This window comes from Podarcis tiliguerta, assembly GCF_965153285.1.
Source record: "Podarcis tiliguerta genome assembly, chromosome: 13".
Lineage (NCBI taxonomy): Eukaryota > Metazoa > Chordata > Lepidosauria > Squamata > Lacertidae > Podarcis > Podarcis tiliguerta.
The window spans coordinates 29,209,420-29,225,633 of NC_139546.1; the positions used below are offsets into that span (position 1 = coordinate 29,209,420).

The 16,214-nt window shown below is 38.9% G+C and overlaps 4 protein-coding genes across 4 annotated transcripts; 3 read left to right on the forward strand and 1 right to left on the reverse strand.

Annotated features, from left to right (window-relative positions):
* Window positions 1-1,058: 1,058 nt before the first annotated feature.
* On the forward strand, window positions 1,059-1,991 carry LOC310662115 (olfactory receptor 6N1-like; the record flags this gene model as incomplete). The annotated part of the gene is made up of 1 exon (XM_083408883.1): window positions 1,059-1,991. The coding sequence occupies one exon, from the start codon at window positions 1,059-1,061 to the stop codon at window positions 1,989-1,991; it is 933 nt and encodes a 310-aa protein (XP_083265009.1).
* Window positions 1,992-5,698: 3,707 nt separating this feature from the next.
* On the forward strand, window positions 5,699-6,619 carry LOC310663420 (olfactory receptor 5V1-like; the record flags this gene model as incomplete). Its single annotated transcript, XM_083411241.1, has 1 exon — window positions 5,699-6,619. The coding sequence occupies one exon, from the start codon at window positions 5,699-5,701 to the stop codon at window positions 6,617-6,619; it is 921 nt and encodes a 306-aa protein (XP_083267367.1).
* Window positions 6,620-9,626: 3,007 nt separating this feature from the next.
* On the reverse strand, window positions 9,627-10,604 carry LOC310662116 (olfactory receptor 6B2-like; the record flags this gene model as incomplete). The annotated part of the gene is made up of 1 exon (XM_083408884.1): window positions 9,627-10,604. The coding sequence occupies one exon, from the start codon at window positions 10,602-10,604 to the stop codon at window positions 9,627-9,629; it is 978 nt and encodes a 325-aa protein (XP_083265010.1).
* A 3,521-nt stretch (window positions 10,605-14,125) lies between these two features.
* On the forward strand, window positions 14,126-15,067 carry LOC310662117 (olfactory receptor 5V1-like; the record flags this gene model as incomplete). Its single annotated transcript, XM_083408885.1, has 1 exon — window positions 14,126-15,067. One exon carries the CDS (start codon window positions 14,126-14,128, stop codon window positions 15,065-15,067), a length of 942 nt encoding a protein of 313 aa, XP_083265011.1.
* Window positions 15,068-16,214: the final 1,147 nt, after the last annotated feature.

Here is a 16,214-nt window from a genome sequence, read left to right on the forward strand (position 1 = left end):
CTGCGGGAGGCAGTGGAAGACAGAAGTGCCTGGCGTGCTCTGGTCCATGGGGTCACGAAGAGTCGGACACGACTAAATGACTAAACAACAAACCCCTATTGCAGTCAGTGTTTTTTGTTTTTATGGATAGTGACATCATTATACAGTTTAGCCAGCATGGGACATAATAGAATCAAGTATCTCCTGTTGCTGTTGTGTTCTGGTTGGGAAGATGCAATCAAATTCTTACCTCACTTCTAGAATGTATCCTTCAAATTTTGAGCAGCAGCCTATGCACTAATCATTCAAAAAACAAGAAAATGATGGATTAGAAAATAAAAGCTAAAAGTTTTCTGTGTGTAAAAGGCAGGAAAAAATAGGTTTGGAGGTAAATGGATTTTTTTAAAAATAAGCTCTAACGTAGAGGCAACTAAATTTTTGGCTTTTCAGATATTGGTAGACCACAAGTTCCACTATTGGTAGTGCTGCATGGAGTCCAACAATATCTAGAGGACAAAAGGATAGCAGAGGCTGTTGCAAAAAGTATGCCAGTGTATACAGGAAATGTATTCCGTTACCCAGACACAGAGGAATGTTGACATTGTGTGTACCTCAAATAAAGCTGAAGAACAGCACAGTATAATTACTTTGTTGGAACAGAGCAAGGTCCATTCACATCAGCCTTTGAATTGGACCAATTCTTTCCAAAAAGTCATTGATGATAATATTTACCACTGCAAATTTCACTTTTGAAATTCATCAGTCAGTACTCTGGTGCACCTAGAAACAGCATCAAATGTTTTTCATTGATCCAAGGTTTCTTTTTTCTTTTTCTTTTAAAATGAATGGAAGAAATACAGAGGGGGAGGGGGGAAGAGGGGAGGGGAGTTATATTACACTGAGCCAAATTATTTTTTTATAGGTAAAATGCTGAGAGGATGAATAAAGAATTTATTAATTTGTTGTTGTTTTTTTGAATAACAAAGAATTTAGACACTGTTCTTCATCATTGTTGTTTTTTAAAAAATCATAATTTCCATTTCTTTTTATTGCTTATATCCCTGTAGCTTTCTGATATAATGGAGAAAGAAAATCGAACTGTGGTTACAGAATTTGTCTTTCTTCATTTCACTAGCATCCCCAAGCTTGAGATGGTGTTGTTTGTGCTCTTCTTAATCATCTACATCTTATCTCTCATGGGGAACTTGCTGATTATACTCATTGTGGTCGTGGACTCACGCCTACAGACCCCCATGTATTTCTTCATCTGCAATCTCTCGATGGTCGAAGTCTGGTACACCACTGTCACAGTGCCAAAGATGTTGGAGAATTTACTGGCTCAGAAGAGGACAATTTCCATTCCAGGATGTATCACTCAATATTACTTCTTCTTTGCCTTTGCTGCAATTGAGCTGTTTATTCTGACAGCCATGGCTTACGACAGGTACCTTGCAATTTGCAACCCTCTACGATACTCCGCCATCATGAACCCTAGGACATGCAGGAATGTGGCTGTGATATGCTGGGTTGTGGGATTCATATGCCCTACATTCCCTTCCTTCATGTTAGCTAAAATTTCCTTCTGCAGCCCCAACAAAATCAACCACTTCTTCTGCGATGCTGGGCAGATATTTCGCCTTTCGTGTACTGACACTTATTCTATTCAGGTCATTGGCTACGGCTTCAGCAGTGTTATTGTAATGGCCACTCTTTTGTTCACTCTAGGTTCTTATGTGCAAATCGTAATCACTATACTGAAAATGTCTTCTGCTGCTGCCCGGAGGAAGACATTTTCCACCTGTGCCTCCCACCTTTCTGTAGTCACCATCTATTTTGCGACACTCATTTTCATGTATGTCCGCCCAGCAGTAAAATACAAATCTAATGCCAACAAAATAGTAGCTGTTTTCTACTCTGTAATCACACCCTTGCTGAATCCAATGATATATACCCTGAGGAACAAGGATGTGAAAGAAGCTTTGAAGAAAACATTTCTCATAAATAAAGTCTAAAGCCACCCAAAAACAAATAGCTCTAAAATAGCTTGAAGTGATTATGAAACTCACACTGAAGGTAGTCCCTGAATTACCCTTCTTTGCACCTTCCTTGAGTGTATTTCTGAGTGTAGCTGTGTGTGTGTTTGTGTGTGTTTCCTGCTTGAAAAGTGTCATTTAAATGTAATCATGTTTCTTGCATGCCTAGTTAGAGAGGGATGTGTGATCTAAAACAGGAAATCGGATCCTCCTAATTGAGGGGCTGCATTGTCCATGGGCCCAAGGCGCTCCCTCCATTCATGGAGGGGGTGGGGGATGAGCCTGAGCCACGCGGTGGCCCCACGATCATGCCATGGCCTATTGGCCAATCAGAGAGTGGGAGCGTGATTGTGGGGGTCTTTAAAAGGTGGTGGTGCATTGCTGGGGCTTTACCTGGCTTCACGCTGCCAAACACCTGCCCACCCCCCCTAATGTTTTAGATGTCTGCTTTGGTCTTGCTCGGAACTTTGGTTGATCGTTTGTTTTCGAACAGGGGCCGGGTAGGATTTTTTCCCCATTTGGTAGATTGGCACTGGCCATTTGGTTTTCGCCTACCTCTTAGCAATCATTACAACTTTGTAAGGTTTGGTGGTTAGGCATTGGTTTAGTGAGATGCGGGGGAGGGGAGGTGCAACCATCACCGGCCCCTCCAGGTACAAGGGTATTCCAGTAAAGGAATCCGTGGGTCTGGGTTTCGTCCAAAGTCTGATTGGGGGCTAGGGCCATGCCAGGACCCAGCAAGAACCCTGGGGTGAGTTTCAGTTAGTTGCCATCGATGGAGCTCCCTCTTTTGGCGCTTTACCCTTCTAGATTTCCTGCAAGGCGGGCAGGAGTCAGATATAGTTATTGCTAATGCCTAAGCCAATACCACTCACATTTCTGTAATCAATAAAGTTGTGGCCTTTAAACTAAAATTCTGTGTCAATATGTTTTTATTATTCCTGGGGGTGCACAAATGAGATCATTCATCCACAGATAATCAGTGGCATATTGTTTTGAGTTGACATATTTAATTTTATGAATCAGTTTTCATGAATCATATTGAGTAAATTCAACAATAAAAATGTATAATATATGCATATGATTTTTTTGCGTCAATACAGATAGTCTGGGATTTAAAAAATCCATTTGAATGGTCTGTTGGAAGATGAAGGTCTTCAACAGGTGCCAAAAATGCAATGAAGATGGAACTTGCCTAATATATAACAGGTGGAAGATGCAAAGTCTGGGTGCCACAGCACTGAAAGCCCAATTTCTATTTCATATGGAATGGATTTGCTGATGGTATGTATCTACAGGAGGCTCCTTCCTGCAGAGCACACTGATCAGCTGGGTATATACAGGGTGGGGCAATTATTTAGATAAATTTGTCCTGAGCTTTGTACACTGGTACTAGCAATTTTATCTGTGCCTAGGAACTCAGCCTAATTCTAGGCTAGAACATGTCTCAGCTTTCCAAATAAATTGCTGACCCATAAAATGACTGTGATTCAAGGTGAAGAAGGGTGATGTTGGGCTGACATGGAAATGCACCTCGTATGACAGTGTCTTACAAGTATTTGCATTAGGTCATTTCCCATTGTTAAAAACATGGGAAACAAAAAGTAGTTCTGATAGTGGTAATTATTTGCAAAGAGCTCCAAGGTGGGAATAGTCATCCCACCAGAATAAATATTTGTTTGGTTTGGGAATTAATGTATCCTTCATATAAAATGGATAATTATATGCTTACAGTACATTTAGCCAACAGATTTGTGCTTGGAAGAATTGAGGATCTGTTTTATTTTATCAAAAGGGCACATGAGTGGAGGACTTCTGTTCTCTGCTCACTCTGCTTTACATTCCTTCCAGGACAAATCTTATTTTGCTCTGTTTCTTGTGACATATCTGGTAAGTTCATCTGTCTTTCAGAAATGTGCATATTTATGCACACCATCTGACCACACTGACCCATTTTTCAACTGCTTTAGTTTTCCTCTTCATTTACAAGAAGCATTGAATCTAATAGATAATGTCTAATTGTTTCCATATTGATAGTTCTGCTGCAGAATGTCAGTGTATTTGCCTTGAACATTACAGACGATTTTGGAGGTATTTCAGGGCACACGCTTTATTCACATAGGGTGCTGGCTGAACATGTTAATGGTGAAAGTCACTGTGCTGGCCAACCTATGTTTCAGAAACTTGATTATATTAACCTTTTCATTTAGGGACCACAACAGGCTTTCAAGGAACTCCACATTTCCCCAGAACACAGCTTGAAAGCCATTGCAATAGTATAACTCACACTCCTCATAAACGTCTTATTTCTAAAACATAGTTTTATTTTTATCTCTTTTGTAGGGCAGCTCAACTTTTATGTATCATTTAAGACTGATGTTTGCCTGTTTGTTTGTTTGTTTTGAATATTTATACTTTGTGTTTCCAACAAATTAGTTCAAAGGAAGCTTACAAGCAACAAGTAAGGCTACAAAAATGAATATAAAACCAAAGAACAAAGTACGTACAAAGGAACACAAAAAGCAGCCTTATATTGAATCAAGCAGGTGGTCCATTTGTTTTGGTATTTCTACACTGACTGCCAATAGCTCTCCAGAATTTTTGGCAGGGGTCCATCCCAGTTGTATCTTGAAATACCAGGGAGTGAGTTTGGGACCTTCTGCATGCAAAGAAAATGATCTACCATTAAACTACACATGTGCTCTGCCCCCAGTCCCCCGCAACAGCATTCTGCCAGGTGACAGAGATCATTATGTGCTTTGTTTTCCATTCCTTGATATCCGTCTTGGACAAGAGGAATCCTAATGGTCCTCACTCATCTGACTAGTGGCAGAGGCAGGACCCAAAAGTATGTGTGAAAGAACTTTGTGCCCATCCCTTTCTTTTCTCTGGGTCATGGAACAACATGCAGAAATTTTCTTGAAGCTTGTAATGGGGAAGGAGCTTTTTGAGGACACAAAACTCTGTGTGTGCATCAAACCCTTTCTGTGTGCTCTGCACTTGAACTGCAGAATTACATTGAAATCCTTCAAATCCCAACATAACAATGATCGAGATGGATATAGATCAGACTTCCTCAACCTCAGCCTTCTAGATGTTTTTGGCCTACAACTCCCATGATCCCTAGCTAGCAGGACCAGTGGTCAGGGATGATGGGAATTGTAGTCTCAAAACATCTGGAGAGCCGAGGTTGAGGAAGCCTGATATAGATGATTATAGATATAGATTTGTTTCAAATTTAAGTAAATGTTTGTTTTTTAAAAAAGAATAATAGCTAAACTTTTGACCATGTTTCAAAAGAAATAGTGCAAAATGTTTGAGTATGTGTTCTAAAAGATATACTGATATATTTCATCAGTTTGTATTTTATATTATTAAGTCACACTTACCCTTTAATTTACACATGAATTCAAGATTTCATCATGCTTTCGGTCCATGCTAATATTGATCCTCGCATCAATATCTCTCAGGGTGAAATATCTCAAGTATGATTGCTGAACATCGGGTGCAATGAGAGAATTTATATATTAAGATTGCAACTTCATACCCACTTACCAGCCACAGTGAACTGAACTGAAATTAATTTTGAGTAGAGTTTTACAGAGTTGCATGATCAAGGAGGCTAACAATGGGCTGAATTGTTCCTTTCCTTTTTGTTTGCTTGTTTTATAGGTTCCTAAACAAAAATGGAAAACCAAACTGAAAGTTCAGAGTTTATTTTCTTGGGACTTTCCAGTAATCCCCAACTGAATATCTTCTTCTTCTTGGTGTTTTCAACCATTTACCTATTAACACTGTCAGGAAATGTCACAATCATTCTGGTGATAAGGAAGGAACCTTCCCTTTATACACCCATGTATTATTTTCTGTCTCACTTGTCCTTCGTTGATATCTGTTATTCAACTGACATTGTCCCTAAGATGTTAATGAACTTGCTAATGAAGAAAAAGACAATTTCCTTCCCTGGTTGTCTTACACAAATGTTTTTCAGCCTCCTGTTGAGTGTTACAGAGGTTTTTATTCTTTCAGCAATGGCTTATGATAGATACACTGCTGTGTGTCACCCACTTCACTATATAGCGATCATGAACAAAACATTATGTGCTTACCTGGTGATGGGGGCATGGATAATGGGCTTCCTTTTTGCAATAATAAACACAGTGCCCACATTAAGTTTGCAGTTCTGTGGCATTCACAAAATCAGCCACTTCAGCTGTGAGCTGCCACCTCTTTTGAAAATCTCCTGTTCTGATACTTTCCTCAATAATATGATTCTTCTATCTTCTGTTGTGATTTTTGGACTTGGTTCCTTCCTGCCAACCTTTGTCTCCTATTTCCAAATCATCTCCACCATCCTGAATATCCGCTCCCCAGAGGGAAGGAGCAAAGCCTTCTCTACCTGCAGTTCCCACTTCATTGTGGTTGGCTTATTGTATATGACAGGAATGTCCCAGTACATGAAACCCAGCAGCATGTCTTCCATGACAATTGATGAGCTGTTCTCTATTCAGTATAGCATTTTGACCCCCATGTTGAACCCAATTATCTATAGCTTGAAAAATAAGGAAGTGAAGAGAGCTCTTGGGAGAATATTTGGGAAAAAGTAAATGTTTTAACACTACAATACTATTCAGTTTGTTTCAGAAGCAAGTCCCATTAGTTAAATGACGGATTACTCTCAGACAAGTGAGTATAGGTCTGCAGCTGTAGTTTATTAGTATGAACACGACACTTGTTTGATATATTTCATTGTATTTGGGTATGCTAATTAAACATTATAGTGAAAGGATGTTTTATGTCATTACAGTTGTAAACCGCAAAATTCAGAGATTAGTTCAATATTCATCAATATGTCATATTCAGATTTACTCCCCACTTCATTCCCATGCCAGCTCTTCTAATAAGCAGCCGTTGTTCTTTATTATGTATGCCAACATGGTGTCCTGCAGATTTTCTTGAACTCCTATGCTTATAACCCCTAGACAACATGGTCTGGGCTGATGAGAGTTGCAGTTCAACAACATACCAAAGTCCACAACTTGGCTACCTTCATTCTGTGCCTTTCCTCAACACAGACTCATCAATGTCTGTTTCTCTAAGTCTCTTTTCTCTGACAATGTTGCTTCCATCAATTGACTCTTTTTTCTTCAGCAACACATCCTCTTCAGTCTGTTTTCTACTCAGCTTGCTAATCCTCCACCATGGTATCTTTCATCTAATTTCATGATGCTTCTTCTCTGACACTGTGTATTGTTACGAGTTTGTGGGTGCAAGACCAATATAATCTCTTGAACAAGCTAGTGCTAGAATTTAATGCTTGATGCATTAAAACTAAGTGCATGCATATTAAGCTCTGTATTAGATACTTCTGTCCTCTGGAATCAGCATGTGTTAAAAGCTAATTAAATTTCCCATGAGGTGATAGCCTGGGCTAATGGGTCATTAAGACAATAAAGGATCAAAGAACATGGTGTGGAAACAAACATGTTAAAGAAACATTTCAGGGGGTCACATTTCCCAAGGGGAATAAAGAGATGAGTTCAGCCATTTGTGTATTTTCCAGTTATAAATCTAGAGCTTCAAATCAGGCCTAGAGAATCAATAACAACTTACTGAGCAGTAGGATCTACGTTAGGGTCTTTCACTCCTAGTGATGTCTGCTAAGAAATTAGGAGGGCCGCATCACTGTCTTAAAAGTTCTTCACTGATTTCACAAATAAAAGCATTGAGTTTACTTGAATGGGTTTTTAGAATGTCACAGTCAAAGATTAGTGTTTTTACAGACTGCAAGCAATATGTCTGCCTCTCAGGTAAGGATTTAGACATTGAACAAAATTGATGTTTTTCTCTTTGATAAATGCTAAAGTGTTAATTTTCCAAAAAATTCAATAAGTTAATACCATATTACTTGCCCATAGAAAGTCTTGTGAGAAAACTACTACAGCATATAAATGTAGGACCATATTGGGTTTAATGATCTTCAGTCTTTGGTCCATACAAACTGGTTGTATCTAAATATATGCATTTCCAATACTTGCTTCAGAAAAAACAGATTTTTTAAAAAAACAAAATGCATTTGTATCACAAACACAAAAACCATGCTCCATTTTCTTCTTCTTCCAAAGTGTACATACAGTCAACAACAGCAAGAGAAAAAAGTTCTGAAATCTGTAATGAGAAGGATGCAAACTCATACCCTTTGCCTAAAAGACTATGTAGGCTGGCGCTCTGAGGCAGGGAGTATTCTTAAAAACAGAAATCATTTTATACACTGTTATGAATTTTTTTATGGGGGGGCGGGGGTGGGGCAGGCTGTAGTCTTGAGCCCCTAGAGTGGAGTTTTGTGAGCTAGAAAGTGGACACTGGCAGGCTGGGTAGCTGGGAGGCAAAGCTATACCTGATTTCTGTTGGAATCCAAGGCTGTGGCTATGGGAGAATCAAGAACCTCATGGGATGTTAATGCTGTGAGCCCCCCCCCCCCATCATAGTCTCAGGTTGTATATAGGTGTAAATAAACCACCACAGTCTCCACTGTCTCCATTCCAAAGGAAATAAGGACCCTGGGTGAGTGCCTGGAACCCCTAGAATCTCATACGGCTTGGAGATTTGGGTCTTTGTCCACAATACTACGCATTAAGCACTATTTTGTATATTTACATTATTTTAAACCCATTCAAATGTTCCCAGCATGTGGCTACATACAGCAGTACTAATCTTACCACTTTCTCTATGTCTATAACAAAGAATACAGCAAATTACCCACAAAACCACCAGGCAGGGGCATAATATCCCTTTGCAAACTGCCCTTGTAAACGTTAAAGAAACCTGGCCCATCAAGACTTTCCTTACACTGCATGCCCTTGTCCATCACAACCCACTTCTTCATACTCCACATTTGTTCCATTGACCTTCACTCTACTTATAGCGTCCCAGTTCCTCCATGTATTCTCACACTCACTCCTCGTCTCATTGCCATGTGTGAGAGTTGCATATAGATGAAATGTTTAGCTATCTGCACTGCTCTAAACACTGTCTTGCTGAGGAACCCTGCCTCCCTGCTTGCAATCAGACATTTTTGGCCACAACCAGCCAACTGTCTTTGCTCAGTAGCAAAACAAAGGAGCACATGTTGCTACTGATGTGCTTGTTGCCAGCCTTCTTCCTTCCCTGAACTTACCTGTCACTCCAAAAGTGCTTAGTTATCACCACCCTTCGCCAGTGCTTGGATGCCAATGCTTCTAATACTTCCAAAAGGAGGAATCACTGGAGGTGATGCCCTGTCTACTTGTTTGCTTTAAATGACAAAAGGGTGACATTTGGATGCAATTTCTGCCTGAATTGCAGTGGTGGAGGATCAGTAAAAACAACAACACAAAAACACACAATGTTGTAAAATACATTTCATGCATTTTCAATGCAACTCCTATGGAATGTGATGTGTACAGAAAGTTCAGTCTTTAAAAAAAGTTTTTCAGAAGACATGGATAAAATTTGGGTGCAATATCATAGATGTTCTTAAACATGAGAGGGAAATAACTACTGAATTTGTAAGGATACAGTTATACAAGGTAATTAATTGTGCTCACTCAATTGAGGTATGTATACTATTATCATCTACTTAACTATGCCACTAAAAATCCTACTTGTTTGGAGCACACGCTTCCCACTGATTGCTTTCCGGAGAGCATCTTTGACCTCTTTGTTTCTCAGGCAGTATATAATTGGGTTAAGCATGGGAGTAACCACAGTATAGAACATGGACACAATTTTGTTGAAATTCACTGAATCAATAGAGAAATTTGATGTTGGGCGGACATACATGAACATTAGAGTGCCATAGAAAATGGTCACTACAACTAAATGGGAACCGCAAGTTGAGAAGGCTTTTTGGCGGCCTGTCGATGAAGGGATTTTCAGAACAGCGATGAGGATGAGGATGTACGATATCAGAATGAGGAGGAAGGAGCTAACAATGACGCTTGTGGCCACTATGAAATTGGACAGTTCTGCTTCATGTGGGCTTGTGCAAGAGAGTTTCAGTAAAGGTGGTGCATCACAAAAGAAGTGATTGATCTCATTTGGGCCACAAAATGGCAGCCTGCAAAGCGCAACTAATGGAGGGATGTTAACTATGAAGGCACCAATCCAAGAGCTTACAGCTAGCTTAAGGCAAACTTTGTCATTCATGAGTGTAGGATATCGAAGAGGATTGCATATGGCTAAATAGCGATCAAATGCCATGATAGCCAGAATGAAACATTCTGCAGTACCAAGTGTAATAAGAAAGTAGAGTTGAGTAATGCAGCCTGCATATGTAATGGATTTGTTCTTATCTAGGAATACTTCTAGCATCTTTGGAACAATGTTGGAGGTGTACCATATCTCCAGGAAGGAGAAATTGCTGAGGAAAAAGTACATGGGTGTTTGGAGATGTTGGTCAATACGTACTATGGTGATAATGATGAGGTGTCCACACAAGGTCAAGATGTAGACAACCAACCCCACAAAGAAGAGGAGAAGCTGAAGATTCTTCAGACTTGGGAAGCCCAAGATGATAAAATGGGTTACTGCAGTTTGATTGCCAATCAACATGCTGATGTACTTGTGGATCTATGAAGCAGGAAACAAAAAGATACATATATAAAATAATCATCTGACATAGAATAATGATCATTGTGAAAAAAGTTAGAGAATTTTTGATGCTAAACACACCTGATGTGCATCTAAGCACGTTGCTGTGATGTTATCTGAAGAGAAGAGAAAAAGGGAGACAGAGAAAGTGATGCTAACAGTCACTGGGTATAGTTAAAAATGTGGATATATATATATAATTGCTGATGCTTTACTGTTTACCAAGTTTTGTTGCCTGCTTCTTCAAGGTGGAATTCACTCTGAAATTTCAGATGGGAGGTGAACCTGAATGGTAACTGCTTCCCAAAAACTTTGCAGTATGTTCAAGATTGAGACAGGATTTGAGCACAAGGTTTTATGTCTCACAGATTTGTTTATTACAGTATCCTAATGTATACTTTCCATTTGGTTCAATGCTTATTATGTTCAGGGTTTTCCGTTTATTTCAATAGGTGTTAGGATATTCTCATGGATTAATTACCCATGCTCATTAAATGACCATTTCTGATTTTTTCAATTTAGCTCTACTGTTGAAGTTCCCTTTGGAAGTTACAAATTCCACTTAGAAGTGATGGCCAATGATTCAGGGACACAACTACAGTAGCAGCATTTTAGGAGCTACTTTATTAATTTGAAACTTACCTTTTTTAAATTTGAAGAAGGCTGAAACCTCACTGTTTCCTTTCTTTAAGAGCTGAAGTGGAAGGTGCTGCTAAGGAGATGAGACTATGCTGATCATATCTGGAAGGCAGTCAGATAGCTCAGGAGACTCAGAGCAGTTCTTCCTTTATGAATATAGATAATTGGAGATGATGTTTAAGAGAAAGTCATGAAGAACTATCTCCACTAAATGAAAAAAGGACATAGTAAATATAACATTTTTCATCATGTACCTCAATTCTCTCTGGAAGTTTTATTACACAGAGGACCTACCCTGGGACTAGTTAATTAGTAGGCACTGCAATTTGTCCACCTCCCTGCAGACAGACTCCACATGTGCAATATTTTCTGTCTTATGGTGTGATCCTATACATGCATGCTCAGAAGTAAGTCACATTAAGTTCAGTTGGGTTTACACCTATGTAAGTAGATAAAAAGAGCTGGTGGTGAGAAATCACAGAAATAGATCTGCATGAAATCAGTACTATGGAACTTTTTCATGTGTTACATCAACTACATAGTTGACCATCCATCTTTGACACAAGGACTTCAATGAATTGAGTCAAAGCATTTAAAGGAAGATGCAGGTGGCGCTGTGGGTTAAACCACAGAGCCTAGGACTTGCTGAACAGAAGGTCGGCGGTTCGAATAGAAAGTATTGTTAAAGAGGCAACAAAGTGTTGATCATTTCTGGAAGGCAATCAGATATATCTGTAGTCTAAGGATGGTTCTTGCTTAATGAATATGGATAATTGAAGATGATTTTTCAGAGGATTGTTGCAAAGAATTACTGAATCGCATTCTATGAGGCAAAAAGGGCTATGGTAAATATAACAGGTTTCATTATGTATCTCAATTCTCTGTGGAATTTGCGTTCCACAGAGGCTCTACTCTGGGATTAGTTCATTAGTAGGCTAAGCTCTGGGGAAGAGAGAAATATTCTGAAGTTTGTCCACCTTTGTATGTACATGCACCTTATTTGCATAACCTTTCCCACGACATTTAGAAAGGGGGGGAGATTAAAAATGAGTGTATATGCATACAAATGAGTTTCACTTTTCTTGTATTTTATATCATACACATGATTGTGGCAGTTCATGATGTTCTGCAGTGCATTGTTAATAGGCTATAGCACTTCCTAACATTAAGGAACACATCCTAACACGTAGCTTGAATCAACTCCTATTAAACAGTGGTCTGTCCTCTTCTCATTAATCACACTCCAACATTTTCATTTAGCTGCTGGGGGGGGGGGGGTTCTCAGATCAATTAAAGATGGTGAAATATTTTCCACCACTTTCATCAGCACAGTTTGCAGAGTTTCACTGATAAGGCTGTCTAACTTTAAGCTCTAGGGTTTGATCCCTTGGAGATCAGGTCCCCATGAGTTTAAATACAGGTATGCTGATGAAATAGGTTCAATGTATAAAGTACACATGCAAATCTCCCCATGAAAAGATAATATAATTTATCTTTAGGTCTTCTTTTCACATCGCCTTGTTCCAACACCTGGCCAGTCCTCATGGTGGTCATGATGGGACCAACTATTTTCAAATGCATGATCTGCATCATTTGTGAGTATAGCCACATTGCAGAATGAAAATGGACAAAACGTTTTAAAATATGTTCTTTTCTTTTCTTTTCAGGGTTTTTCTTTAATGAAGTAGTTCAATGTGTATATAATTTATTGATTTTAATTCTACTGACAAAAATGTCACATTGCCAGGATATGTGAGAAAGAAATGCTTTTTTGTTCTTTCTTAAACTTGGAGATTATATATGTAATAGCACATAAACTGTTATGAGGAGGAATGTTGAGAGTTGAGAGGAATGTAGAACTCCAGAAGGATTATATTTGTTATTCTTAATACTGGGAGAAAAATTCAGCTGAGAAGTGTGGGGTATGTGTGAAACCACTGGATTATTCTTCAGGCAGAAATCAGGTCAGGTTGGCTTAAATTTATAGGTGAGCTGTCTAAATATTGGCTCCCACTTTAAATGCAAGCACACACATTTTTTAGCACCTGCAAAAAACCATTATTCTTTAGACGAGCCTGCTCAGGTATTTAGAAAGCTGAGGTAATTTTAATCTGTTTTAGTATTTTAACATTTGTATGTTTTAAAGTGTGGCTGTGTCGCCCCCCCCCCCTTGATTTTACTGTTTTATCTTTTATCTTTTCTGGTCTCTGATTGGAAGCATAGGTTCATATCCCACATATGACAAATCCTCATGGTATGGATGGCTCATCTGGAGTGTGGTGCTCAATTTAGTATGATTTCCTCTTAACCAAGCATTCATAGAGGAACAGCACTAAGCAGCAATTGTGTGCAATTAACAAGTTCCACTGGAATCAATAGAAGAGGTACAGTGATAGCATGCATTACTCTACATGAGCAGAGTAATGCATGCTGTAAGTTTAGTGGCATTTCCAAGTCCCCAAGTCCACTCTCCAAATAATGACCTTATATTATCAATAGATATAAATGCAAAGAAACTCCTTTCCCCCTTCCACCACTCAAGACTACAACATTTCTTAAGCACACTGGCAATGTTATTTCCTTTGACTGCTGTGAAGGTTAGTGATCATAGAATTCTTTTCTTTTTCATAGATTTCATAGATTTTTCATAGATTCTTTTTTCTTTTCTTTGTCATAGATTTCTTCACTTTGACTGATGTTCTGTCCTTGAAAAAATTCATCTGAAGCCTTTTCTAGGTTAAACCTCTTCAACTGATATATCATAAGAAGTACACAGAATGCTTTCACTTTAGGGCAAACAACTGTTCTTTTTTTGTTTCCACAAAAGAACAACCAATCATAATATGGATCTCTCAAACCATACAACAGTGAGTGAATTTCTTATCACAGGATTTCCCAACCTGGAAAAAAGCAGATTTCCAATATTTACACTAGTACTAATTATGTACACACTAACAGTGATAGGAAACATGGTTATAGTATTCATCACCAGGTATGAAAATTCTCTTAACACCCCCATGTACTTCTTCCTGGGCAATTTTTCCTTGCTGGAGATCTGTTTTACCTCAGTCACAGCCCCAACAATATTGGTTGATCTCATTAGAAAAAAGAATGTTGTATCCTTCAAGAACTGCCTTACCCAAATATATTTTTTCCATGCTCTTGGTGGCATTGAGTGCCTCCTTTTGGCTGCCATGGCATATGATAGATATGTGGCTGTACGTTCTCCTTTAAGATACAACACCATTATGAATAGTGTTGTCTATCATCAGCTTGCTACTTGGTCTTGGGTCACAGGCTTGGTTCTGCCATTGATCCCAACAATTCTCATATCTCAGCTCAACTATTGTGGGAGCAATATAGTGGACCATTTCTTCTGTGACATTTTGCCATTGCTGAGGCTGGTTTGCAACAGGACCCAGCTCAACGAGATGCTGAGTTTCTTCATCTGCTCCTTTCTCCTTGTTGGGTCATTCACAATAACTGTGGCTTCTTATGCCGCCATCTTGATCACTGTTCTGGGCATTCGTTCTTCCGATGGACGGAAAAAGGCCTTCTCCACCTTTGCTTCCCATTTGACAGTGGTTGGTATCTATTATGGAACAATGATGTTCATTTATGTCAGGCCCACCCGAAACCTCTCCTTCAATATAGACCAGTTGGTAGCTGTCTTCTACTGCCTGGTCACTCCACTCTTGAATCCCATCATATATAGCCTCAGGAACAAGGAGGTGAAAGAGGCCCTTAAAAAAGTTCTCTGTAGAAAACAGGAAGGACTGAATTGATAAGTTACTCTTCTGGAAAAAACTGAGCTGAGCTTTAACAGAGGAACAAACAGTGAACAATGTATAAATTTTATAATACACCACTTATAATGCCTACTTAGATACTGTATGGCCACATTTAGTAGCAATCATCATCATTTAAGCTTATGGTCACTTTTTTTGCAAAAGCAACTCAGAGCAATTTACAATATCAGAACTACTAACAAAACTTGCAGAGCACTTCCATGTATGTATACTCAGAAGTAAGCTGCATGTGTATCTTTTAATACATGCTCATCTTTTAATGCTTTGTGATATGTGATATGTACATTTACCAAGAAATAAATCTGTCTGGATTTCTAAGCAATGACGATTAAGATATCATCATTCATTATATACATGAACTGCATTGCTTTTAAAAACTCAATAAATTATTGGTGTAGAGACTCTCAGCCAAGGTTATTGAGCAAAAGAAAAGATAAAGATGAATGTAAATCCTTCACTGTAAAGCTATTCACCATGACTTTTAGAAGACATCTGAAGGTAGCCCTGTTTAGGGAAGTTTTCAATGTTTGATGTTTTATCATGTTTTTAATGTTCTATTGGGAGCTGCCAAGAGTGGCTGGGGAGACCTGGCCAGATGGGTGGGGTATAAGTAATTTATTATTATTATTATTATTATTATTATTATTATTATTATTATTATTTGAACAGGCAAATATTATAAGTTTGAACAGGCAACCACTTTCCAAGTGGTAATTTATTGCAACATGCATATGGCTATTTAAATCCTGCTCAGACATTTGTCTCCACACAATCTTTACACACAGAGACAGCTAGCCTCACTCCACTAACACTCTAACTCTACCCTCATCCGCAGGAGCAATCCTATGCACAAGAAGGTGGAGTGAAGCAAGCCAGTATAAAAGTTAAGCTGGTTTAAAGTTACACCAAATTCAGCAGGGGGGTTGCTGCTCTGTATAAGCCTGGCAGAGAGAAAACAAGCCTTTAAAATTGTGCTTTATGCCAGGTTGCCAAGTCATTAAATTGAGCTGAATGGGTTTAGAATCCAGCCTAAGTCCGCCCACCCTTTCTAGTCCTGCCTCTTCCACACGCCTCCTAATGCCCCTTTTTGAGACTTACACTTGCCTTGACTCAGACAGCTTCA